General features: G+C 42.0%; 1 protein-coding gene across 1 annotated transcript; it reads left to right on the top strand.

Moving 5' to 3' along the window:
• Positions 1 to 8,710: 8,710 nt before the first annotated feature.
• On the top strand, positions 8,711 to 12,146 carry SOX1 (SRY-box transcription factor 1). Its single transcript, XM_020965121.2, has one exon. The coding sequence runs from the start codon at positions 9,563 to 9,565 to the stop codon at positions 10,748 to 10,750; it is 1,188 nt and encodes a 395-aa protein (XP_020820780.1). The 5' UTR covers positions 8,711 to 9,562; the 3' UTR covers positions 10,751 to 12,146.
• Positions 12,147 to 26,735: the final 14,589 nt, after the last annotated feature.

Here is a 26,735-nt window from a genome sequence, read left to right on the forward strand (position 1 = left end):
GCCTTGCCTCTCTATTCGGAGATCAACAACTGAAGTTCATTGGCTGGGGTTACAAACTTTGAGTGAATAATTGATCAAAGGGTGAAAGGAAAGATATGAGGAGAAGTAAAAAATAAAAAACAAAATAGGAGGGAAACCCTCGGACTACCAGAAACTTTAGAGCTAAGTAGAAGAGAATAATTAATCTTCATAGAAATCGCCTCTATGTGTCTCCTCTAATTTATAGTCCTTAGATCAAGAATTGGGGCTTTTTTCAAAAAATAAATTCCCCCTTATTGTTACTTGTTTGTTTTCAAAATAATTTCTCCCCAAAGCCCTAGAACTCTATCTCTGTTTAGCATCCCTGGACAGGAGCTAGCCCAGATTGTTGGTCTCCATTGTGTCAAGGAGTGTCTTCAGTTGGGAAGCATAGTATCAAGGTAGCCGAGAAACATTTTATTTCTTCTTTAACATAACCCTAGTACCTCCACATAACTTAATCTAAACTTGATTTCCCCACTTCCAATAGAGGAGCCAAAATACGTCTTTGTGTGTCTAAGAAATGCCATTAACATAGAGCTAATAGATCATTTATTAGCTCGGAGTGTTGGGCAGCGGTGTGCGTTTGTGTGTTTTAAATCCCGAATCATTGCTAGACTATTTAGACGTCTCTTTCCCCCCTTGTTTGCTATTTTCTGAAGTAAGCGATGGATGCGACTGAAAAGGCTTGAAATTGTGCCAGAGTGATGTTTTAATCTCATTGAAAAGTGTATTAAAGGACAAGATGTAATTTATGTGAGATGCTTCGATGAAAAGAGAGATTGGAGTGGATGATCCTTTCACTCTGTGTGAACCGCATGTCATGTTTATATTGAAGCCTGTGTAGTTAATCTAATTTGCAATAACAGGGATAGCCTGTAAGAAAAAAGCCTCTATGATTTCACTTTATTTCTTTTCATATAGAAATTCCTTATGACTTGTCTCCTCTTGTGAGTGATGCCTTTTCCATTGGAGGCTAATGAGAGAGAATATGAGAAAGGGGACATGTTGTATAGTCATAATGCCAGTTTCTTCTTTAGAACATACGACTCCAGTCCTGGGTATTGTCTTCCTTGGACTTCAGCGTGACTCGCCTTGCATTGGCTTGAAACACCGTTTTCGATTTCTTTATCATCAAGGTTCCAACAGTCCAGTGTTTAAAGCTTAGCCTTAGACAGTATGCTCAGGCAGTGTTACTATGCTCCTGCATTATCTGTTTCTTAGTCTGTTGTTTTTTTCTTATAGAAGTTGTCTGCTGATGAATCACCTCAGAGATGCTCGCTTTAGGAGTCTGAAGCGCATATGGGTCACCCGGTTTTCCTCTGTGTTGGGGTTAGGTTTACTTCAGAATCTGAAGAGTGGTGCAGCTCCCTCCACCTTCATAGCCACCACCACTACCACTCCTCACACACAGAGAAAAGTTTGTTACCGGGCCAATCCTTCCTAAAATTTTATAACTAAAGCCACACAAACCTGCTGTTCAGATTAAGTACTTTGTGTGCTTATTATTACATCTAACACATGCATTCTTCATCAATAAAAAAAAACTACACGTGTTAGAAAATTACAACTTTTGTATAATGTAAAAAGGTGTATTCAAACTGTTAATTACAGGGATTTGTGTGAATGAAACTTTAGCAGTGACCCATTTAATTTTGTGGTAATTACTGACAAAATAAGACAAGGATGAATCACAATACAGTATATTTATCTTTCAGGAAGATATTGTGCAGGCATAGTTAAGCCAGCCTGTGAGGAAATATTTTTTAAAAGGGGAAAACATGAATATAAATGTGGATACAAAGATCAAATCCTGAAACTATTTGTATTAAAATTTGAAGGAGGTTCTGCTCAGATACCTCTTGAAACCCCCAACTGAATGGAAGAGAAGCTAGCACTTTCAGAAATTCAACGATTCTTGAACCTACTTCTCTGATAGTTCTTTTGGCCCTGAGTAGTGCAAACTCAACTGAAGGACCAACTTGGATGTGACTTTAGTGTGTCCTGAAAAACAGACGGACAGAAGGGTGGTGATATCACCCGAATCCACGACATATTCTGAATAAGCAGCATGTGAACGGGGGTGGGGGTGGGGGAGTTGGGAACAAAAGAGTAGGGTCGGCGAAGTGCAGGACCGACAACGATTCCATCCTCTTACCCTTCACCAAATAGGAGGGGTGATGAAAACTTCACTGGAGTCCTTTTGGGAAAAATAACACTTCCAGATAGTGAGTCTTAATACTAAGTTTTTGCTCTTTTTCAGGACCCTTAACAGCTGGCTTTTTTTTAGGCAATTAGAAGTAGTCTGTATAGACTGACGATACCCTTCGTTTATTTTAAAAGAGATTTTACCAGCCAGAGCCACACATCTGCCATTGCCAGAGCGATAGTGTAGGCCAGGAGTGAAGGCTCTGCTCCACCTGGAGACCGCACTGAAGCGCTAACCAACAGGAAGTAGGATCTTTTGCCATCCTCCCCCCTCAAAGCAGCGGGTTGCGTTGGGATGGGATAGATTCCCTAGCACCTAAGGGTTGGGCAGTCTGCATGCCTTTGGAATCAGCCTAATGATTAGACTAGACAGGATGAAAATTTAATAATAATGAAAAGAAGACTGTGTTCGAGAGCTGTCGTTTTCTGATGTCTTCCTTCTGGTCCGCAGTGGCCACAGCTTTAACTCTGTGAACACGCACATCAATTAGCGTGTGTAGAAAAGCTAGCCGCCCCAATGTTCTCCAATTCTGCGCGTCTGACTACTGAGCAGGAGGGCAAGATGCACCTTGGAAGAGGGCATATTTCGTTGTTTTGAGAGCGTCCAAATCGAATTTCACTCTAAAGTTGGGCCCTGGCCTCTCTATTTCTTTCTATTGGTTGAAACAAGCTACTGTTTCAGAGGATTGGAGCTAGAGCATAACTTTATGAGGGAATGGTGTGGTCAGAGGGAAAACTACTCTTTATCTGATGGTTTTAGAGAGAAAAAGTAGAAAGTCTAAAGAGGATTTGAGCGAACAAGCAGTGTCCACTGAGGTGAAAGGACCCTGACACCTGGTGGGTCACCCTCCCCAGCACTTTTCCAGCTCTGCTGAAAGAATGCAATTCTTGTCCAGGGTCCCGGTCTTTTCCTGTCCTTCCTTTTCTTTCATTCATAAACCTGGTGGCTATAGACGCAGCTTGAATATTGACGTCTCTCCCCCAACTGCTCCGCCGTTAACCCAATTACAGAATTCATCAAGAACTGTGTTGAATTATCTCTTTCCATACAGTATCAGCATTAGCCTAATTAAAAGCTATAATGTCTGATATAATGATTAAATCGTTAGCTCTGCTGTAGGGAAGCAATATTTTGTTTTCCCTTCAATTAGAAGCTGATTGAGGTTTTCAGAGCAGGTCAGCTGTGAAATCTGAATTATATGTGTGAATACTGCTCACAGGGTGAGCCCCTACTCGAAAGCTCCAGAGATTCTCCAAATGCTTTCACCCAGAGAGCTAGGAGGCGACAACAAAACACACACACACACACACACACACACACACACACACACACACGCACGCACAGTCTCTTTCTCACTCCCTCACACACACAATTTGCTCCCTGATTGTGGATTTAGGGATCTCCACGCTAATCATTGTAAAGGCGTTGTTGCTTTTGGATGGGAGGGACTTTATTTTGCCTATCCTACTCCTCCCATTCTTTTTCTACTCTTTCCCTTTCTTTCCTCAGATGCTAGTGGAGCATCAGTCCAAATGTGACATATTTTTAGTCGAAGGCAGTGATCGCATACTTAACGCTGGGAACGATTAAAGATATCTCTTGCTCTGGTTGCTATAGCTAATGGCGCAGATGTTACTCTGAATTTGATAATACAGAGCTATTCTTTCTCTTTTCCCCCTATCCCCTTCCCTCTTCTCCTGTTCCCCTCCCCCTTTGCGTGACTCGGGTTCTGTCCATTGCCTTTTCGGAGCAGCGTTGGAGGTAGAAGGGACTTGAGAAGGGTTTAAAGAGAGACGACTGTACGTAACCTAGTCACTTCAAACAAGGAGACACTAATTTCTATTTAATGTTAACACGAGTGTTCACACACATCGTTACTTGATTTGGAAGAGCTTTCCTGGATGAAAGTGTATGGAAATGAGAGAACCGGACAGAGACAGCAGCAAGTGTCTGCTGACGTTCTGTGTGATATGTCATAGGGAAACCTTTCTTAGCTCTAGCAGGACAGAAGCGGCTACCGGGGTACTCAGACTTTCCCAACAACCAGCAGACGGCGATCGCGGCCCGCGCTGGGACTTGGCGCCTGCAAGAGTTCAGGGCTCATTCCCAGGAGCAGCAGCTTGGGAGCCTGGCGATGCCCCCTCCCTCTTTCTCTATTCCTCTTCCCCTCCTCCTCAAAACCCTCCCCCCAATCCTCCCCCCCACATCCCTTGCCGCCAATTCTGCGGCCTTCATTCCTTCCCCTCCTACTCCATTTTCTCTTCTCCCGCATTCTACCTTTCTTGCTCCTCTTTGTAGAACCACATGACTTCTAAGTTCCTATCTGACTCTAAAATTACATTATTACTTTTCCCTTCTTCCTTTTTTTACCCCCTCCCCACTTCTTCCTCCTCTTTTAGTCCCAAATCCTCTCATTCACCCTTTTCTTCCTCCCATATTCCCCTCTCTGACTCCAGTCAAAGTGCGCTTTCCTGGATGCTTGTACCTGTACAGTCCGTGGTTGTCCTTTTGGGAGAGACACCAGTGATTCTCAGAACAAGGTCTCACCATGAGCCTCTCAGACGCCTTCCTGCTACCCTTTTCGAAAGACAGAACCATGCGACTGCTTTTGCTGCCACTAAACTCAGAGAAGACGGTAGAGAGCAAAGTGTTTTGCCAGCATATTGAGGTGCAGAATAGGAAGGAGGTATCTGGCAAGGTGGGGAGGAGGGGCAAGGAGGAGTGCAACATGGAAGAACTGGTGAATGAAGACTTTTTGACAGATGCCCTGTGTAGTAAGTTGCAGTAATAAGAGAAGTTACACCCTTGTTTTGCAGCTGTTGGAGTCCAACCTCTCATTGTCTCCCAAAATTTATGACCTGTGGCATCAGAAAATTTCACTCCTTTCCAATAATCCATGCTGTCAGAAAATCAAGAGATCATATTCCTCTCAGCCACTCAACCGCTGTAACCATAAACAGAAACAGGTATATAAGAAGCCATAGACACTTCAAGATGTAAAGTCTATGTACTGCTTGGAGCAGGCAGCTTACTCCGAGCATCAGAAAGCAGCTCCCAAGGCAGGAAGTTTAGACTAATGTTACAATCCTGAATCTGGTAGCCTAATGCTGCTTTATAATCTTTTAAATACTCTTTTGCATTGTAAGTGTATGAAGCTCATCAGTACCTTAGTCAATGTTTGGATTGCCCGATGATCTCCTTTTGGGATTGTTCCCAGGCACCAAAGAAAAGAAAAATCCAAGGCAGCCTTCCTCCCTTATCAGATTTCTAAAGAGATGCTCTTTAGAATTTTGAGGTAAAAGGGAAATTCTTTTGAGGACCAATAAGTTACTCCAGGCAGTTGTTGAGTTTCCAGGTAAGGAAACCAGAGTGTTGCACAATATATTAGACATTAAGCTGTAAGTTTTACTCAGGTCCCTCTAGAAAAAAAAAATCTGATGTTTCTTTGATAATACCATGTAGTATTCAGTCATAGGAAAAGTCCTTTCAGTCTTAATATAATCTTTGATAAATGAAGCTACTTATCTGGTCCTGAGCTTTTTATTGGGTTAAGGAGTATTTAAATATGGCTTCCAAGATTTTTTTTCCCCTTTTACTTGTGTGTGTGTGTGTGTGTGTGTGTGTGTTGAGTTGGAAGGGAGAAGGTCGAGATGTAAAAGGAACTAGAGGGTGGGCTTCCAGAGGAAATTGCAGAGGGGAGTTAGTAGGAAGCTTCTCTTAGTCCTCATGCCAGGATGGGAGGCACGGAGAAGTCTGGCACCAGGTGCCCTGCTGTTGCCTGATTGGCACAAGCAATATCTGTCAATCAACTCTCACTTGGCAACAAGTTACACCTGCAGCTTGAGTTTAATACTTATCAATGCAGGCACCCATACTGTGTGCAACTGCTTGGGACCCAGAAACATCCAGCCACTAAACAGGGTCTATTTCAAAAGCCTTGAACGCTAAGTAATAGCATGATCTCATTCAAGGCTAACCCATTTATTTCTATTTAAATGCTTTGGGAAACAAAGGGTAATGTCGTATTTGGAAACAATTTTCTGGATTGTGGTAGGAAAAAAATCTAGACCAATTCAAAGTCAGCTATGCAAGATCCAAGAACTACAAAGCATTCCTGTGATGCATGCTGGAGTGCAGGGTGTTTATAAAATAAATTGCTCTATTGATATGGAAAATAATGCACCAAGCACAGTTCATACAAAGTATTTTCAGGGGGTCTCTGGCGACTTATTTTAAAATCTAATTTGAAAAGCAGGAGGAAAAAATCTTTCAATCGCTAAGTGGATAATATAGTTTATAATTTGTAAACCATTTCTTTTATTTCGGTCTTGCTGACTTTCCAAGATATACTGAATCTCAGTGCACATCCATTTTCTCTTAAGTTATCAAAGGAGAAATGGGTATGTCATTCTGACACAATATCCTTGGTGGTTGTTGTTGTTTTCTTAAGTTCATTCACAATGTAACTGATGTTTGTGGATAACAAGTGAAATAAATCAAAAGATTTAACAAACTGTCTGGAATGAGAAGGTAATTGAAAACCAAGCTTTTAACCTGAATATTTAGTGAAAAATAAATATGAAATAACATTTCTTTTCTAATATAATTACATATTATTTGATGAGTTTGCTATTAGATGCTGAATGCCTGAAATGAAAGTAGTTTAATCTGTACAGAGAACAATTCACTGTTGCCCTGCATACAGGAGCAACCCTGCAATAAAAAGAGAAAAAACCTGCATCAATAATAATAGTAATTGAGAGGAAAGAATCATTATTCCTTACCTTAGACAACCATCAGGGTCAGGAAACTAACAACCTTGCAAAAAAGTAAAAAAGATGTCACATGTTCATTGCCCAACATGCTGAAACAATTTCCTTCTGCCTATCATTACTCATTATTATTACATGTTTATTTCTATTAAAGAATGGCCATCGCATTGCTGTTGTTAAGGTTATACAGGGTCAGCACTTTCCACATTTTTCAAGCTGCATAAAATAAATGCATACTTGTAACTTCGAGAGAAGTAAGGAGATGAGAAATATTTGGGGACAACTGATCCCCCCATTTCCATGTTTATACAGAAACAGGAATTCCCCCTTCTGTTTCAGAACTGAAAGTAGGAAACTCTTAAGTACCAACAATATTTGCAGTTTAAAATGATCACTTAAAAATTGGGGTCCATACTTTCGAAGCTAGGACTATCTTCTTTGTAAATAGGGATATGTTTAAGTCAAAGATCAATTTCCCAGTAAGGTTGATCCAATGTTTTGAAAATTAACAGCAAATCAGTAATCCTATTGTCAAGTACTGCCATTCTTAGGCAGACCATATTTGCCAGGGACAACTTTGTCTTTCAAGTAGTATGTTCAGTCTTCAAACTAACTTTCTTAAATTATTGTTTAAATGCTAAGAATCCAGCTGTACCTTGGTCATGTATAACCTTCCAAGTGTTGTTTTTTTTTTGAAGAAGAGAAAGGAGAATGTCAGTGGAAAGAAGAGGAAGAAGAGAGAGAGAAAGAGAGAGAGAGAGAGAGAGAGAGAGAGAGAGAGAGAGAGAGAGAGAGAGAGAGAGAGAGAGGAGAGAGAGAGAGAGAGAGAGAGTTTAATGTTGAAGGTCTCATCTCCAGAGGCCAGCACAGACAGGCTGCTTGAGTTGGAGAAAGGTTGACTTTTTTAACTTTTAAGGCATTTCCTTTAAGTAAGAGATATTAGAGAAACAGGGAACTGTATCAGTCAATGGGGTTATCAAAAATGGTAGCAGCCATATTAAGAATGGGTAACAAGGAAAAAATTAAGTTGGGAAAAAGGCTGAGTACTCAATGGCCCAAGGTTGGACGGTCCAGATTGAAGACACACCATAAGGATAGAAATTCCTTTTCTCCCTTCTCTTTTGTGCTTTCTGTACTTCACACACACACACACACACACACACACACACACACACACACACACACACACACAAACACACGCGCGCGCGCGCACACACGCACACACACACACCCCACTCTCCTCTTTCCAGGACTGAGGTGAGAGGCAACCATGCCAGCCAATCTCAACTTTTTCGTGCTTTAGTCGGAGACAGATCTCTGTGTTGCAATTTCGACCATTTAAACCTTGGTAGAGGTCGTATTATTACGATTCTATGTCTTTCTTCTTCTTCGCTTTAAAATGAAATCATTAATCATTCTGAGAGCGCCAGTGGGGAAGAGAGTTAGGATGGCTAACTCCTAGTTCCCTCGCTCAGGAAGCAATGTGGCTTGTGACCCCCCTTTGCAGGCCCCTCCCTCCTTCCCCTTCCTTCTTTCCCTCCCTCCCTTCCTCCCTCCCAGAGTTTATATATCTCACCTCCCCACGTCACTCGACAGCGCGCCATGCAAATAATCCCCCAGCCGCAGCTCTCCCATTGGCCGCGGCAAACTCATTTAATGGCAGCTCTGTGCTCAGCGTATGGCTGCTGGGTCCCTGGCTCTGTGTGTGTCTCTTTCCCTGCTCCTCCTCTTCTGATTCCCCCAGCCTAGAGGAGGGAAACCAGAGAGAGAACAAATTACTGGGCAACTTCTCTCGGGCTCTAAGGTGTTCCCCCCACCCCTTCCTTCCTCTCCTCTCTCTCTCGTTCTTATTCCCCCTCTCTCTTTTATCTTTCCTCCTCCTCCTCTCTGGTACAATTTTAATTGCATCTCTCCCCCCACCCCACCCCACGTTTGGAGGCGGTGGCTGTATAAGTGCTCCCCCCTCCCCGGCACCTGGGACCCGCAGATGCAAATCACACGCTCCTCTCCTCTCTCCCTCTAGAAGTTGTAGCCACCAAGTTTTAAAGTCTTTAAAGAATAAGCGAGGAGGAGGAAGGAGAGAAGGAAAGTGAGAGCCAGTGTGTGCGGGAGCCAAAGAGAGACAGAAGAACACCCCGTGCCGAGCGAGCGCCTGGGTACATCCGCCACTCACTCCTCCTCCCAAAGTGAAGCAGCAACTTTACAACTGATTTGCACCTGTTTGAACAGCTCCAGCTAGAGAGGCTACAGCAGCAGCGGCAGGAGCAGCAGCAGCAGCAGCAGCAGGAGCAAAGACACACCACCCCTGAGCCAAGCGATTTTTGCACGAGGAAAAAGTTTTCACCTGTAATCCTGATAGCCACTGCGTGTGTGCTTGGTTTTTCTTTTGTTTCGTTTTTGTTGAGTTTTTTCCCTTCTCTAAATTTTCTCATTATTAACCATAGGATCTTTAAATTTTTTTTTTTGACATCTCTCTCCATTTTTGATCGTCTCTCTGTCTTCCTGGTCCTCTATGCTTCACGCCTTTTTCGTCTGGTGCTGGTGAACACTAAAAGCCGCTTGAATGTACAGCATGATGATGGAAACGGACTTGCATTCCCCCGGTGGGGCCCAGGCCCCCACGAACCTAACGGGCCAGACCGGGGCTGGCGGAGGAGGCGGGGGAGGTGGCGGCGGCGGCGGCGGAGGAGGAGGAGGCAGCAACAAAGCCAACCAGGACCGGGTCAAGCGGCCTATGAACGCTTTCATGGTGTGGTCCCGGGGCCAGAGGCGCAAGATGGCCCAGGAAAACCCCAAAATGCACAACTCGGAGATCAGCAAAAGACTGGGGGCCGAGTGGAAAGTCATGTCCGAGGCAGAGAAGCGCCCTTTCATCGACGAGGCGAAGCGTCTTCGGGCTCTGCACATGAAAGAGCACCCGGATTATAAATACCGGCCCCGGCGAAAAACCAAGACCCTGCTCAAGAAGGACAAGTACTCGTTGGCCGGGGGCTTGCTGACTGCTGGCGCTGGAGGCGGAGGCCCGGCCGTCGGGGTAGGCATGGGAGTGGGAGTGAGCCCGGCCGGTGTGGGCCAGCGTCTGGAGAGTCCTGGAGGCACGGCGAGCGGGGGCTATGCGCACATGAACGGCTGGGCCAACGGAGCCTATCCGGGCTCCGTGGCAGCGGCAGCTGCCGCTGCAGCGATGATGCAGGAAGCGCAGCTCGCCTACAGCCAGCACCCGGGCGCCGGGGGAGCGCACCATCACCCACACGCGCACCCCCACCACCCCCACCACCCGCACAACCCGCAGCCTATGCACCGCTACGACATGGGCGCACTCCAATACAGTCCCATTTCCAACTCGCAGGGCTACATGAGCGCCTCGCCCTCGGGCTACGGGGGCCTTTCCTACGGCGCCGCGGCTGCCGCAGCCGCTGCCGCGGGCGGCCCACACCAGAACTCTGCCGTGGCGGCGGCGGCAGCCGCAGCGGCCGCGTCGTCAGGCGCCTTGGGCGCGCTGGGCTCTCTGGTCAAGTCTGAGCCTAGCGTCAGCCCTCCGGTCACCTCTCACTCGCGGGCTCCCTGCCCCGGGGACCTGCGCGAGATGATAAGCATGTACTTACCCGCCGGGGAAGGAGGGGACCCCGCGGCCGCATCGGCTGCAGCGGCAGCTGCGGCGGCGGCCCAGAGCCGACTGCATTCGCTGCCCCAACATTACCAGAGCGCCGGCACTGGAGTCAATGGAACTGTCCCCTTGACACACATCTAGTCCCAGAGACAGTGATCGAGAGAACAGGCGGCCGAGCGCTAGAGTTAGAAAGCGAACGAGAGAATCTGGCAAAGAAAAAAACTTAAGCTGCAACAAACACACAGCAAAACAACAAACTTGTACCTCTGCGATGGGACTGTCGCTCCCCACCCCCCCACGCACACCTTTCTAGCCCTTGTCCCCTTCCTCCTCTAACCTCCTAAAACCCCTCTTACCTGCCCCTTCCTACCCCTGCCGCCACCATCTGGACTTCCTTTTTGTACAGAATGTTTTGATGTTCTTGTAAAAAAAAATCTCGATAATATTAATAATGAGGAAAAGAAGGTAACAGTTGCTCTATTTACCTTTTTAGAAGCTCCTGGGAACTAGTTGTTAAGACTAGTTTTGCGTTTTAGACTGAACTTCGGTGTTTTATTGAGACTTTTTGTACAGTATTTATCATTCACTGAGGAGGCATATAGCGTTTTATTTGCTAAAGAGAAAAAAAACAGACAAAGATATAGGCGATGCCAACTTTTATATAACCGCTGGAGCATTAACTCATCCTTGCATCGCTTCCGTATGGCGCTTTATTGCCTAAGATAGAGTGATGGGGAACAGTTCTCATTTGTTACAGTTGTAGTAAAGCAACTTCCGAACCACACGTTAAAGTTTTTTGTTTTTGTTTTTGTTTTTGTTTTTGTAGCTGTGAAGGCTTTTTTTTCCTGTTTATTTATATAAAGAGACATCTCCTCCCCCCCCCTTTTTTTCCGGACTGCGACGTTATGTTCTGGGTTTTGTAAAACTTTCTGTATCTGAGATCTCCCCCCCTTTTTTTTGTTTTGTATGATTTCTTGTAAATGCATTGTGATTTTTTTTTAATTTAGGCGTTTCGGGAAGGGGGAGATTCAGATTGTGTACATAGTTTATTAAGAAGCCTTTCTGCTAAAAGAGGGAGAGAGATAAAGAAAAACCTCAAAACCTCCCTTTCCCCTGGATTTTGAGTTAATAAATTTTTAAGTGAAAAATGTTTTTCTTCCCTAAATTTGAAATGTACTGATTTTAATCATATGTATAAACACCCTGAAAAACAATTGGTAAATCTGGAGGGGGAAAGAGAGAGAAGTTAATCAGGGTGAACCGAAAATAACAGAAACCGCCCCCTTTCCCCACAGGAGCCTGAGGGGAGATTTCTAATAGTCGATATCAACTGTAAGGGGAGAAAGTGAAAGATCAGAGGCATAGGTTTTCAAAGGAGATTATTTTTAATATCTATTAAGTGTTGTTAAGGAAGGCAAAATATTAAAAAAAATATTTCCATAGTCTGGCCCATTCGTTTGCTTGTTTTATCTGTGGAAGGCAATATCCTGGTGTGAGTTTACTTGCTGTGAAGCTTTGCCGCCTTAAACTGGTCTAGGGTCCAGACTGCACTTCTGTGTGGTGGGGGCGGGGGGAGGGGGGAGGGGAAAGACCCCAGTGGCGGGACTGGGCCAGGGATGGGGGACAAAGACAACGGCGGTGCACATGTGCCCCTGTTTCCCCTGTAATTAACACGATTGCAAGCAGATCTGATCTATCTGGGTTTGGCTCACAGAAACACAATCTGAACCAAAAATATACTCAAACTGAGTACCCTGGTCCCTGTTCTCTGTCCCCTCCCTCGCCCCTCCCCATCCTTTGGGAAAGGGTGAAACATTTTGTGGAACTTTCAAAATAACAAAAAAACCCTGCGTGAACTGGGATGCAAGTTGCTAACAACCGGTGTGAAAGCTGTCAAGCTAAATGCTGTGTTTGTTCCTAACAGGATCCTAAGGTTGTTTAATGCTTTAAAAAAAATTAATTCTATTTTTTCTAGGTGTTTATCGGTACCTTGCCATTTTTTTTCTGGAATTAAAAGTTTTCTGTAAAACTTTGTCTGCTAGTAATTTGACAGCATTAAATATCGCATTTAAAAGTCATACTGTAGCAAATACATTTTGAAACTAGTCGTGATATTAAGATAAATTTTTATTTAAAAGATCTTTTAAAGTTCAGATTGGGAAATGTGGGTTTCAGGCTCTTTAGGCCCTCCTTCCCTTTCCTAATCCCCCCCGCTACTTATTTCTCAGCATTTTTTTTGTATGTGGTGAATGAATCCAAATGTGGGTAAATATTAGTTGGAGAAAAGAATCGGAATCAGGCTGAGTTAGAAACTGCACTTTAACTTTAACGTCGATCTTTGACCATTGACGAGTGTCACTCGTTGAAGTCATTCTGGATCATTTTGCTTACACTGCTCATTCCTTGAAGTAATTTTCGAAATTTCCATGGACCATGTGTATTGTTTTCTAACAAGGTAATAAAAATCTTCCTTCTTTTTTTAAAGTAACTGGGTCCTTTGTTAGCCCTTCAAACGTGTCCCTAGGAACGTGTGTGGCGCCTATAGATGGGTCAGCGGAATAGTCCTACAGTAACTAACTTCCATGGACACAAAGACTCCTCTGAGGATATCCTATACCGCTCTGTTCGCCGGAGTGTGGCCTTAATTTTGGAAACCGTTATATGGACACGCTGAAAACATACTTAATAATCTGGGGTGCCTTCGAGAGCTTTACGGGTGACGCTGTCCGCAGGGCTCCTGCAGTTTCTTTCTATTTGAGTTTGTATACAAATGTAGTAGCCAGATGTATGTTTATGGTGTGTCTATGTGAAGATATGGTCAGGCAGGTGTATTCAGAGCCGATGTCTAGATAGTCTTAGGACATTCCCCAACTGAACTTTACCCACATTCGGAAAAGCCCATTGGGTATCTGAGGAAAACTGAGGCGTCGGCGTTAGCTGGAAAAGCTGCAGAGATTTAAAAAAAAAAGAAGTTCAGATATACTGACAGAGATGGGATGAGCATCTGAAAGCTGTTTAGAAAAGTGCTGGGATTTAACTTGATTTTCATCTTGGGTATCTAAAAGCTAAGGCTGCGGCAGCTAACACTGGGCCGCTCTTCCCGCCGCCCTTTTTCTTTCTTTCTTTTCTCACTTTTTCTCTTGAGGTTCGTGCTGGGGACCAAACGCTTGACTAGGTCTGCCCGAAAGCATTTCTTAAAGGGGAGAAGACATTTTCAGGGAGTTGATTTTTTTCACGGTTGAGATACTAGTACTGAAGCTGTGTGATAGAATTGTAACGCCTCCATTTTAAAAGTGTAGATAAATGATTAAGATAGAGCTGTGCAAGCTTTAAACCGACCCCAAGTGGGTCCGGCGGCGGTCAGGAGATAAATGCCAAGCATTCTATGCGGAGGGCACTGCCTGGCTTGTATAAGGTGATGCCAAACTCCCAGTGGCTTCTTGCTCCCCTTTGGCTCCCAATTTCTTTTGAAATCTTGGGGAAAACGTGGAGAGGCTGGGTACTGGAGTTAAAAACAAAGTTTCAGTAACTTTGTTGCGGAAGCCTAAGGGGTGAATTCTTGAATTCTATGTACAGTGGACGGTTCTTCGCTGGGCCCTCTCTTTTGAGCTTAGTAGTGTTTTAAAGTGATTTTGTTTCTGTTTTGACTCCGTTTTTTAAAGAGAAAAAGTTGGACCCTAACCCCCTCTTTCTTACACCCCCCCAAAAAAACCTTATTAGCGAAAGGAAATGATTTACAATTTCAAGATTATTTATGGATTCAGCGAGCCTGAACTGCAGATGTTCGTCCGATTAAATGACTGACAGGTTTATTAAAATAATGTATGTACAGGAATAATAACACACACATACATGCATTTAGTTTTCCTCACAAAGAAAGGGAGAAGGTTTCATCAGAAGGAAATTCCGGTTAATTAGGTAAATTCTTTACTTGTGCCTAGCTAGGAGTGAAGCTCTAGAATTCCCTGTGGGTGGAGTGGTCAGTGGCCACCCCATTCTTTCTCTTTACTTCCCTGCTCCTCCTGACCTCTTCTCAGGACCCCCTGCCCTCCGCCCCGGGCCCAGGTCCTCTCCTGGAGCCCCGAGTTGTGGATGGCCTCCTACCCTGCCCCCCATTCTCTCTCCGGAGCCATCTCCTCCTCCCCAGGAGTGCCCTGGAGGGAATGGAAGCGTTGGAGGCAGAATTTAATAACAGGTTTGATTCCTTCGAAACTTCACGGGAAAAGCAAACTTGGCCTTGGCTGTAACTCTTTTTCTAGGGTGACTGTTTAGCTGTTTTGAAAGCCCCGGCCAGATGGGGAGGAGGTGAGGGGGTGGAGGGTTGTTTGGCTCCCCTGGGGAGCCGCGTTTCCCTCCCGCTCGGGAGAGAGAGAGAAAGAGAGAGACAGAGACAGAGACAGAGACAGAGAGACAGAGACAGACAGACAGACAGACAGAGATTGCGGGGTGGGGTTGGTGAAAGTGGGTGGGGGCCTGGGAGGGGGGGCTGTCTCTTACACAGAGAGGCTCCAGGGATGGAAGCTGGGAAGATGAGGAAAGGGGGTAAAGTGATGCCTTGAAAGACATTTTAGGAAACTTATTGAATAGCAAGGGGCGGCTTCTGTGTCCCCTCCCCCATCTTTTCCTTTTCCTCTGCTTTCCCCCTATGCTTCCTGGATAGCCTCAGCTGGAACCTAAAGCCCAAAGGCGATTGCCCTGCTAGGGAGGTTCGAAACAGTTCCTTCCTTCCGTCCTTTCTCCCTCCCTCTCTGTCTTCCTCCCTCCCTCCCTTCCTCCCTCCTCTCTTCTCTCTTTCTCTTCCTCTCCAGCTGTGAGCTCACCCGGCAGGCAGCCCAGCCCGGAGGGACCCCCGCTCCGCCTGGCGGTGTTAGGGCATCTTATGAGCTACAAACTCTAACCCACCCAGGGAAACAAAATACCTCATCTGGAAACGCGTTGCGCAGTAAACACGGAACTGAAATGAGGGCATTGGCGTCTGCTTTGGCATTCAGCTGTGATTGGGAGGGTGGGGGTCATTTGAGATTGCAGTGCTCACCCCTAGCCCCTTCCCGGTGAGCTTCACCCTTCTCCCCCCCCCCCGCATCCTTCAGGGTGTTCTTCTCACAACTGGTGCCCCCCACCTCCTCCACTTCCTCTTCTGCTTTCTTCTCCCACCCACTCTTATTCTCAGACTCTCTCTTCTCTCTTCCAGTGCCCCTCCTTCCATTCTCAACACTTTCTCCCTACTTTTTCAACCATCTTGCCTGTTCCCACTAGTTATAAACATTGCAACAAGCTATTTCCTGATTTAACTCCTTTGGGTTCTTTTCTATTTCCTTTATTCTAGTTTTTATTTCATCTTCTTTCCTCTTCCACTTCTTCTAAATTTCCCTAGTCTTCCTTCTCTTCCTCTCAAAGAAGAGAAACTATCCATTTCCTTATTTTTCTTTTCATCCTGTCTCACTTTATTCTATCTTTCACCCTCCCTCAAGTGATCCTCTTTTCCTGCTTTTCTACCACTTCTATCACCTTTTTGATTCCCAATTTTCTTCACCTTTATCTTCTATTCCTTTTCCTCCTATATTTTCTCTCACCTTTTCACTTGCAACTTTTTGCATCTTTCCTTTTTTTCTTTTTCAACCTTTTCATTTCCTCCTCCTATAGTTCTTCCCCTCTTCTATTTCCTCAGCAGACACCCCTCCGGTGGGCCTACCCTATGGGGAACTTGTTGGGAAGCTCTATATTAGCAGCTCTGGAGATGAGGGTGTAATGTCAAGGTCAGACAGGTGCCAGGGATGCAGGGCCATGTCTTTAAGCATCTTCCTTATTCTCTTTCCTACTAGTTCCTGCCATTCCCCTCTTCCTTGGTCTTCTACAGGAGGGGTTCTGTCATTTCCAGGAGCTAGATTGGGAAGCCAGAGATGGGGAGTCACAATGTACCCAGTTCCCAATGCACTCCACTGCTGCGGAGGCCAGGGCTGGGTGTCAGCCACTGGGGGATTAAGATGACTGATGCAAGGGAAGGAGGCAGAGTGTTTTTGTGTTTAAAGAGAGCAGGATTAGTGGAGAGAAAGTCCTGACCCTGGGGTCAGCTGTGAGTCAAACCCTTTTACGATCACCCAGCGGAACAAGCGCATTGCTGAGTTGTAGCCTGCAACAAGTGGGTGAGAGGGAAAGGGAGGAAAGGAAAAGAAAGGAAAAGAAAAAGAGAAGACAGAAGAAGAGAATTTTGACTCTTCCTTCTCCCAGAAAAGAGTGGACCCCGGGGCAGGAAGAATTAAGGGTTTCAGTAAATAAATGAATAGGGGGAAAGCTAGCACAACCCACAGGAAGAAATATGTTTGCGACTAGATCTATATTCATTAGAATTCATAGTGAAAATACTATAGGAGCGTGTGGATATATAAGATATATATGGGGGAGGGAGCATAATTTTCTTGTTTTCTCTTTTCACTTGAGTTACCCTCAAAGAATGAAAAACAAAAAGGATGATGGTGTCCTCTCCTCCTTGGTGGACACTTCTTCCCTTCATTTTCTCTCCTGTGGTTGAATTAGATCCAGTGATAAACACAATTATCATGCTTCCAGAAGCAAAAACATAAATTGGACACCCAATGTCACAAACACTCCCTTTCACTTTCTTCTGCAAGTTCTCCAGAGACAATCATGTCTCCTTTTTCTTTCCCAATCCTCTAACCTCTGATCTGTTTTTGGCAAAGCCAGAAGTAGGGGACTCAATGTGTTATTAAATGTCTGGAAACTGTGTTACTCTGCCCTCCATCAAGAACGACAGTTATTTGGGATGTAAACTTATCAAGCAGGGATGGTTGATAGCTGATGGAGTCTGCTCATAATCTCTATTTTTCATAAGCTTCTGCATGAATGCTAGAGTTTGGTGGAGAGGATTCACTTGGTGATATTTTTAAAAAAACCCAAAGAATAAGAATAATGGCACCTAAAGCTGGCAGATGAGGAGGAGAGGTCAGGAAGGAAATATAAGTGGAGAGACAGGGAGAGTAAAGGGGAAAATACAGAGAAAAAGAAGGAGTAGGAAGACGAAAAAAGAGGGGAAAGAGGGGGGAGGAGAGGGACAGAGACAGAGACTGAGATAGACAGAGAGACAGAGAGAAGGAGAGAGACAGACAGACAGAGACAGAGGGAGGGAGAGAGACAAAGAGAGGGAGAGGGAGGAAGGAAGAAGGAGAGGGAGACATAAAAAGAGACAGAAAAAAAGAAGAAAAGAAAAGAGAAAGTAATAAAAGATCAGAGAAGAGAAAGAGGAGAGAAAGAAAAAAGTGAAAAAGAAGAGAAGCAAAAATAGTGAAATAAAATAACAAAACAAGAAGAGAGCAAATAAAGAGAACTAGTGAAGAGAAGAAAGAAAACAGCAAAAGGAGAGAAAGGAAAAACAATAAAGAAGGAGAAAACAACAGAAAATAGCAAAAGTGAAGAGATTTAAAAAGAGAAAAAGAAATAAAAATAATGAAAGACAAAAGAAAGAAAATTACAAGAGGAAAAAGAATGAAAAGAGAAAGAAAGAAAATGGAGAAAATAGAGAAAGAGAAGAGAGAATGAAACAGTGAGAGAGAACAGGAAAGAAAGAAAAATATAGAAATATAGAATTAAAGATAATAGAAGAAAAAATAAAGAAATTAGGAAAAAGGAAAGAAAGATAAGGAAAGATGGAAAGAAAATAAGAGTTGATTTGCTTTAGCTATCTGAACAGGGGCTGCAATGAAGTTAGGAAGAGTTTTAAACAAATATTTTAAAATCTGATGAGGGCAAATAAATATTTTTTTTTCAAAGGCAGGGAAGGATCACCAGTTTTGGGTGTAAAAACAATTGGTGTGCCATCTTTACCAGTAACCAAGATTTTCATTAGCAAACCAGAAGGCTAAGCAAAGAAAGAAGGAAAGGAAGGAAGGAAGGAAGGAAGGAAGGAAGGAAGGAAGGAAGGAAGGAAGGAAGGAAGGAAGGAAGGAAGGAAGGAAGGAAGGAAGGAAGGAAGGAAGGAAGGAACTGTGAACTATAATGTTCCCTCCCCCATTCTTCCCAAATGTATTCCAAGAACTAGCTCATGGTTAACTAACAGCTACTATTCAAATCTGGATACCTTTAGTTCACCATGGTGGTAAATGGGTTCTGAGTTCAAAATCAAGTCACAAGTTGCTATACAGTAAGTTGCTAAATGTTACCTATGGGAAAAATTTGTCTGTGTCAGAAACTCTGGACATTGTGAGTAATTCTCAATGCCCTGCAGGCAGCTTGCAAGGATTTAATTGCCCTCAGCCACTTCAGAACAACCATGTGGGCACATTAAAGATTTTGTTTGTGAAGAACAGCAGGTCATCACATGCAAAGCCTCGAAATAGTCAGCCAGTCAAATCAGTGGAAAAATCAGCTTTTGTTAGTTTTTGCAGTTTCAGGAATTAGGCATTCACTGCAGAGCTACAGTTTTGAGAAATTGCAATGTCAGGCATGTTCCCAATGGGGAAATATTGTGAAAGTGTGGAGGAACATAAGATTGTGCTTGACAATGGGGAAACTGACAGAGTCATCACCCAGACATTGTTTTCGATTGGAGCACCCCGGAAATGCTAAAAAGTGATGATATCTAGTGGCAGCAACAGCACTTCGTGCAAGTCCTCCACATTCCCAAGATGCTGAAATAAGGATTGTAGACATCAAGAGTACTGACTCTGAGCTTCATATGAGAAATACTAGACTTTCTATGATGAATACACATTGTGAGTATGTAAAACCAGCTACAGTGCAGTTGATCTATATGGAACAGGTCTGTCTTATTTCTGAAGAAGTATCATCTTAATTATAACCTAGGGACAGAATACAGAATACAGAAATGCACTTTCCTCCTTTTGTTGGAGAAGAGGAACTAAAAATGCAGAATATTGCGTATGTTGTCAATCAACAACAAAAATTATTTTAGCATTTAGACATCTTAGAAGCTAAGTAAGGGGAAGGTTCTATTGTTAAATGTAACTAACTCAGAAATGGACAGCCAGGTGGCAAAGTTGGTAGAGTGCCAGGCCTGGAGTCAGAAAGACTCATCTTCCTGAGTCCAAATCTGACCACAGACACTTACTAGCTGTGTGATCCTGGACAAGTCACTTAACCTTGTTTGCCTCAGTTTCCTCATCTGTAAGATACACTGGAGAAGGGAATGGCAAACCACTCCAGTATCTTTGCAAAGGAAACACCAAATGGGATCACAGAGAGTCAGACATGACTGTATAACAAAAATGATAGCTCAGGAATGTAAAAGCAATAGTCCTATCCTTTATGTCAGAAATTAGACAGTGACATGGTGGACAATAGCACAGTGTTTCCACTGAACTTGGAGTCAGGAGAGCTGGGTTCCTAATCTTGGTCACTGATTGATTACAGGAACTTTGGCAAAAATTCACTTAAGTTATCTGGATCTCAATTTCACCATGTGTAAAATGAAAGAATTGGATATGATGATATCCAATGTACCTTCCAGACATGAAATTCAAGGACTGGGAAAGAGATTTGAAGTCAGAGAGCTGGGTTCAGTTCATTCTTGTTCTGATGCTTATTGACTGTGTGAGCCTAATGCAGTCACAAACTTCTTCTGCCTTTGTTTCCTCATTTATAAAATGTGGCTAATTATCTCATTCTTTGTACTTCAGAGTATTGTGGGGAAGAAAGCATACAAACCTCAAAGTTCTATATAATGTAAGCCATAATTACTATTATCACACGAATATGCACCACTATTATTTTTCTAATTAAAATTTAGTGTGTCCAAAAACTAGCCTACTTTTCATTTGAAAACAATTGTGCTCAATATAAGATAGAAGAGACTTTTAATAAGTTAGTCAATATGATTATTTCTAGATGAAGCCAGTTTGACTTTCTGCAATATGAAAAAATTTAAGGAAGTACTACTGATTGACTCAGGCTGCTATATGACTATAAAAGGCCTGATCAACCTGGGATGATATGTTCATTTCATCTACCCTCACAACAGAAACCACTTTTACCCACAAAATTGATTAATAGGCCATTAGGAGAAAGCACTTGACCAGTTAGAAGTGTTAAGCTTTTGTTTAGCTTCAAGTCTAAATTAGCTGAGTTAGGTCACTCTGGCCTATTAACCTAACTCCCTTGGACCTCAGGTTTCTTACCTTTAAAATGAATGGGTTGGATGAGAGTATCATTATGGTCTCATCCAGCTCAAAGAGGAAAAATCATAAATCATAAGATGACCATGGAGATCATCTTGGCAATACAAGTGTTCTAATAATTTTAGGTGGAGAATAATAACCTGTGTCTACTCAGACAAGTGGAGCATTATGATGTGCTCTGTAAAACTTGTGCTGTGTGAATCTCAGTATTCAGAAAATGCAAACATTTTTGCATTTAAAAATCTTAAAAGATGGATTAGGGGAAATTTCCAGTATTCACTTTAACTCTAATTTGGATGTAGAATATCATTAGCCTCATTATCATTAATTCTCTATGATCTTACCATTTCTCTTTGCATCAAATCGGCCAAAACCAATTCTTTCTACTCTCACAGCTACTACCTAAGTTCAGGTCTATATTACCCCTTGCCCATATCATTGCAACAGCCTCCTATTTGGTCTTCCTGCCTAAATGCTCTTCCCATTTCAGTTCATGCCCCACGTTACTGCCTAATTTTCATTATGTGCATATCTACCTGTTTGATTCTCTTACCCAGGAGCTTCCTATTGCCTCAAGGATCAAATATGATCTCCACTGTTTAGCTTCTAAAGCCCTTTACAACCTGGGCTCATGTGTCTCTCTAAATTCACTGGACATTACTCCTCTTTTCATACCCTTCAATACAGCCAACCCAGCTTTCTCCCGATTCCTCACATATAACACTCCATCTCCTGTCTCTACCTTTTCTCTGACCATCCAGTGTGACTGAAATGCATTCCTTCCTCATTTCCACCTTGCAGAGAGTCCTTCTTTTTTCTCCAGATTCAGTTCAGCACTATCTTCTACATGAAGCGGTGCCTGGTCTTCCCAAATGCACTAGTTCTCTCCCTCTCAAGCTATGTTGTGGTTAAAAATGTTATATTTATTAGGATTTATTCCATATGTATGTATATAGTTGATTGTCTTTCTCATCAGAATATAAGTTTCTTGCAAATGGGAATTGTTTCATTTATTGTCTGTGGGTTGTTGATTGATAGTGAAAACGAAAATCATGCACATCAGTTCTTTCCTCATAGTTTTCCTCAACAATCTCCTTAATTTCATTTGCCACTACTCCCCAACCAATTATCCAGAGTTACCTCAACTCTCCACCCCACTTAGCCAGTGTAGAACTCTCCTAAAGTTTACCTTTCCACATTATTCACATTGCATGAAGTTAGCTTGGAATTAGGAGAGTATTATGAGTTCTATAAGGATGCATATACATGCACACATATGCTGATAACACTATAGCAGTGAACTTACAGTAGATGCTTAATAACTATTTGCCTAATAATGTAAGGATTGTTTTGACATTCAAATAACTGAATGCATTCTTGTGCAAACTGTTACTAAGGCCATACCTACAAATGAAGCTAAAACATCTAATTTTAACTAATGAATAAAAAACCCCACCCTATCAATTCAATAAAGGAGGAAATTCAAACTGCTTATCCAGTATCATGTAACAACTGGTTGATTTTACTGATTTAAAAAAATCTTTTCAACACATTACTTTGGCCCAATGTAGACACACATATTTTGACCATTTAGTAAAACCATCCAACAAGCAAAGGAGAAAGCATGTCATTTAGTTCTACTTTCTGTTTTTCTTTAAGACATAGAAGTAGTAAAAGAACTAAGCAAAGCTATGTTCTGCATGTTGACGATTTTATAATTATTTACCTGATTGGAACCAAGATAGACTGCATCTGTGAAGCCACTGTGACTCTAATGGAAAGGAGGGGCATAAATCAATTCCTTAGCCACTGTCTTAATGACACCTTGACTGAAGAGGAGGTGCTGCATGGTAGTATATACAAGACAGACTCAATCAATCCAGTCAAGTTTTGCTATGATTTTATAGCTATGACCATTGACTAGTTGAAAGAACACAAGATTAGTGATCAACTAGATCTAAATTCTAGGTTTCTCAGGCTTCTTTGGGTAAAATCTACAGGGAAATACTTTCTGATCTCTCTTTTAATTAATTCATTTAATTTATGGAATAAAACAAACATTTCCATAACATAGTATAATAAAAAAAAAAGATGATTGCACATGAAACTGCAGTATCAATACTGGTCCCTCTTAATTCTAGCAAGTGCCTTGACTCTGTTCTTTATTTCCAACTTACCCAGTCTGTAGTTCATTTACACATAGTTGCTTGCATGTTGTCTCCTCTTTAGACTGTGAAAGCAAATGTCTTTTAGTTTTCTATGTGTCCCCAGCACATGGCATAGTGCCTGGTACATAGTGGACACTCAATAAATGTTTTTGCCTGCCTAACTGACTGATTACAGCTCCCTGTATGACCTAGAACAAATGATGTAACTGCTATGTGCCTTCATTCCTCCATGTACAAAAAGATGCACCTTTTTGATGAATACATTTACTTTCTTCTTATCAGAGAGATTGGGGCTGTATGGATAGATATGCAAGAATTTTACAAGTTTAGGGGCAAAGACATTATGTAAGTACACAGTAGTGTCATTTTAACTATAGTCAAACATTTTAATTTCCCCTTTCTCTGCATGGTATTTCACTAGATATTATGTACATACTTATTATGAAGATAAAAAAAATACTCAAAACTTAAATGGATCCATGATTTCATTGATTTGGAAGTTTCTTCCAACCCATCCATGCCTGCCTAGCCTTTGTATCTCTCACCCATGTATCCTTCCATAAGTTCCCTGTAAGAAATTCATCCAGTCTATTGGAGGTCTTCCTTAATTGCTCCTGCCATTTTGACAGGTCCAGTGGAGCCTATGGGCTATCTGTATGTTGTTTCTTGCCCTTGTTACAAGAGCAGCCCATCTTCTTTTGCCCTTGTACATTTGTCTAACAACATTTTTTAAAAAAATTTGGGCTGTCTTTTGTAACCCCTAATTTGTAATGTGTTGCAGTCTGCTCACACCCCACATGTGCTTCTCCATTGCTCTCTAGGTGATATGAATTTCCAACTGTGAAGACTAAGCCACAACATAGTCAATATAAAAATCTGCAACATTCATGATATATGTGAAGTATAGACCAGTTAAGTCAGAACTTAGTATGTACTTAGGGACCTCTAATATTTTTTATTTCTTTTTTCTTATAGAATTGACATTTTTCAATTAAATTATAAATTAAAAATTACATTATTTAATTTAATTTAATTTAAAAATTGCATTATCTTCATTCCCATGTGATTCCCTTTGATTTTCCCTACCCTGTAAGCCATCCTTTGAAACAAAGAATAAAACAGAAGGGGAAGAAAGAAAGGTTAGCAAAACTAACCAGCAAATTGACCAAGAGTTGTGTATACAATGTCTGATAGAATATGCAATGTTCCATATTTGTAGGTACCTATTACTGTGAAGAAGGAAGGCTAGAGATGCAATCTTTCATTTCTTCACTGGGAAGTATCCAATTGTAAACAGAAAAAAAAAAGCAATAGCAAGAAGGTGTTTAGAGAATCAGAAATGTATCAGAAAGGAGTTATTCCAGGATTCAGGTCAAGAGTAACCTAGAATAGAATAGTTCCCTTTCCCTACCCCGCTCCCACTTTTTATATTGATAATTTCATTTTGATATGTCAACAGATGTTACTCAAAGGGACTGATATAAGTCACTTAAAAGAAAATGTGTAGCCATTGGGTTTGTGTGAAGTGATTCAAATGGAATCATTTCCTCCTTAAATCAACCTATAGTGACCACAGTTTTCATTATTGTAGGGTTTTTCATGATTGGAAACTTCAACTGGATGGCACCTAGCCTATATTATGAGACCTCTTGTACACCTAAATGGAATCTTTTTGTTTTTGTTTTTGGGAAATGACTGAGACATTATCAGATTATAAAATACAAATGCCTCTCCTCAGTAGGACTATTATGTAGCTGTGCAACCTTGAGTAAGTCACTGAACTCTCATGTGTAATTTTTTTAGATATATATATATATATATATATATATATATATATATGTATGTATATGCACATATGCATATGAAGTCTTTTCATTTACAAAATTATGTAGTTGGATTAGTTGATCTTAAAGTTCCCTTCCAGCTCAAAGTTCTGTTACTTTATGATTTTATGATAATACTACTTGTTAATACTTTATAATAATACCATGATTATACACAGCTGGAGTTGTTTGCTATCTAGTCATTAAATATATATTGACAATATTGCGTGTTCTGGGGGAAAATATTCTAGGGAAACCTTCATTGATTGTAATCCACTGTTGCTTTGACTAAAGTTCTGGATAACTACTTTAGCCATTTATTGAATGATGGGGAAAACAATATGGTTATTAGATGTAAATGTCTACTCTGCAGACTTCATTTAGACTTTATTTAACATCTATTCATCGGTATGTTATTTGTAAAATATTTCTTTGTCTAGCCTTTTTGCACTTATCTCACTTATTTGTTTACCTATTCCTCTCCCCCCCCATTAGATTATATAAGGCCTTCTTGAAAACAGGATCTACCATCATTGTCATTGAATCCACAGCATCTCGCACACCTTATACATAGTAGGTGCTTGTTAACTACTAGTTGAATGAAAGAATGAATAAAACATGCCTACTTGTTAGTTTTCTTAGTGGGACCTATCCAAGACAGTAAAAGCTATCCAGAATTAAGAGGATTAAAAAAATCCCAGAAAGGCTTTTGTTTCTGTTGCTTGGCTTAGCAGCATATGTTCTGGGTGGGGTAAGGGGGTTAGAGAAGAGTAGAGCTAGACCCGGTCAAACACAAGAAGTAGGTAAAGTGAGGTACTACTTTCCCATTTTGTCCACTCTCTAATTCATGATCTTCAATCTTCCAACATTTCACACACACACACACACACACACACACACACACACACACGTGCACACACATACACCCCACTGCCCCGCTAGATCTTGGCAATCACTCCTTCACACTAACCCTACCTCCCTAGTCCTCTGCCCTTTTGTTAGGGAACCTGACTTGGATATTGTAACTTTAGATAAAACTTAATATGAAAAACTGATCTCTTTGAATAGGAAAGAATTTGAAAGTTCTTCCCAAGTAACTGGAACAATTTAATGATGCCCTTCCAGATAATATACCACTGTCCGTGATATCTCATTCATTAATAGTATGGAACCATGTACTCTCAGAACTTTCAAGTCAGATGGGGTCTTAATCCAACCTTCTCATTTTATAGCTGAAGAAACTGAAGCTGACAGCACTTAGGTCAAGGGTTATAGATCTAGTCAGTGGTGGACCCAAGCTTCCTGATTAATTGTCCCATGATTAGTCCACTGTACCAGAATGCCTTATTAATGAAGAGAATTTAAAGCAGGATAGGAAATGATGTCCTTACCATGGCAGGTCAGTGATGGAGATCTTATATGCCAGGTGGGCTTTTGAATATTGTTCAAATCTCAGAAGATGGCCTTCTCTCCTCATTCTTTCCATACAGAATTTTTTTTTAGCAATTTTGACTTTTTAGTATTTTACATTTCAAAAACACTAAAGCCACCAGTCAAAAGAAAATAATCGTTTATGTACCAGGCCATCATATATGCTTTCTCTTGCCTGTTTAAAACAAAATCTTATAGATTTTTAAAAATATCACAATCATTTAGTGTTTAACACTTCCCCCAGTCTCATAGAATTTGCCCTTGTCACAAAGATAAATAGTTAAGCAAATTAGCAGATGAGTACAGTATCATATGAAAATAAAATGTAACACTTAGCACCTCTAGTTCCCCACCTCTTTCTGTCCCTACCCAAGTACCACTTGATGGCTACTGTTTGGACTCTGATGGTTCAGAGTGAATGTAAAGAGTAGTTGTTTCTCTTTTGGCCAGAGAAGCTGAGGGTCTTCCCTTCCCAGTTTGATTTTTTTTTTTGGGGGGGGGATTAAAGGGCCATCCTTTGGCCCACTTCTTAAACAGCCCTAATTACTGAATGGGC

Source organism: Phascolarctos cinereus, unplaced genomic scaffold (assembly GCF_003287225.1).
Source record: "Phascolarctos cinereus isolate Bilbo 61053 unplaced genomic scaffold, phaCin_HiC Scaffold_7;HRSCAF=346, whole genome shotgun sequence".
Lineage (NCBI taxonomy): Eukaryota > Metazoa > Chordata > Mammalia > Diprotodontia > Phascolarctidae > Phascolarctos > Phascolarctos cinereus.

Coding starts and splice junctions, on each gene's coding strand:
- SOX1 (XM_020965121.2), top strand. CDS start 9,563: ATGTACAGCATGATGATGGAAACGGACTTGCATTCCCCCGGTGGGGCC.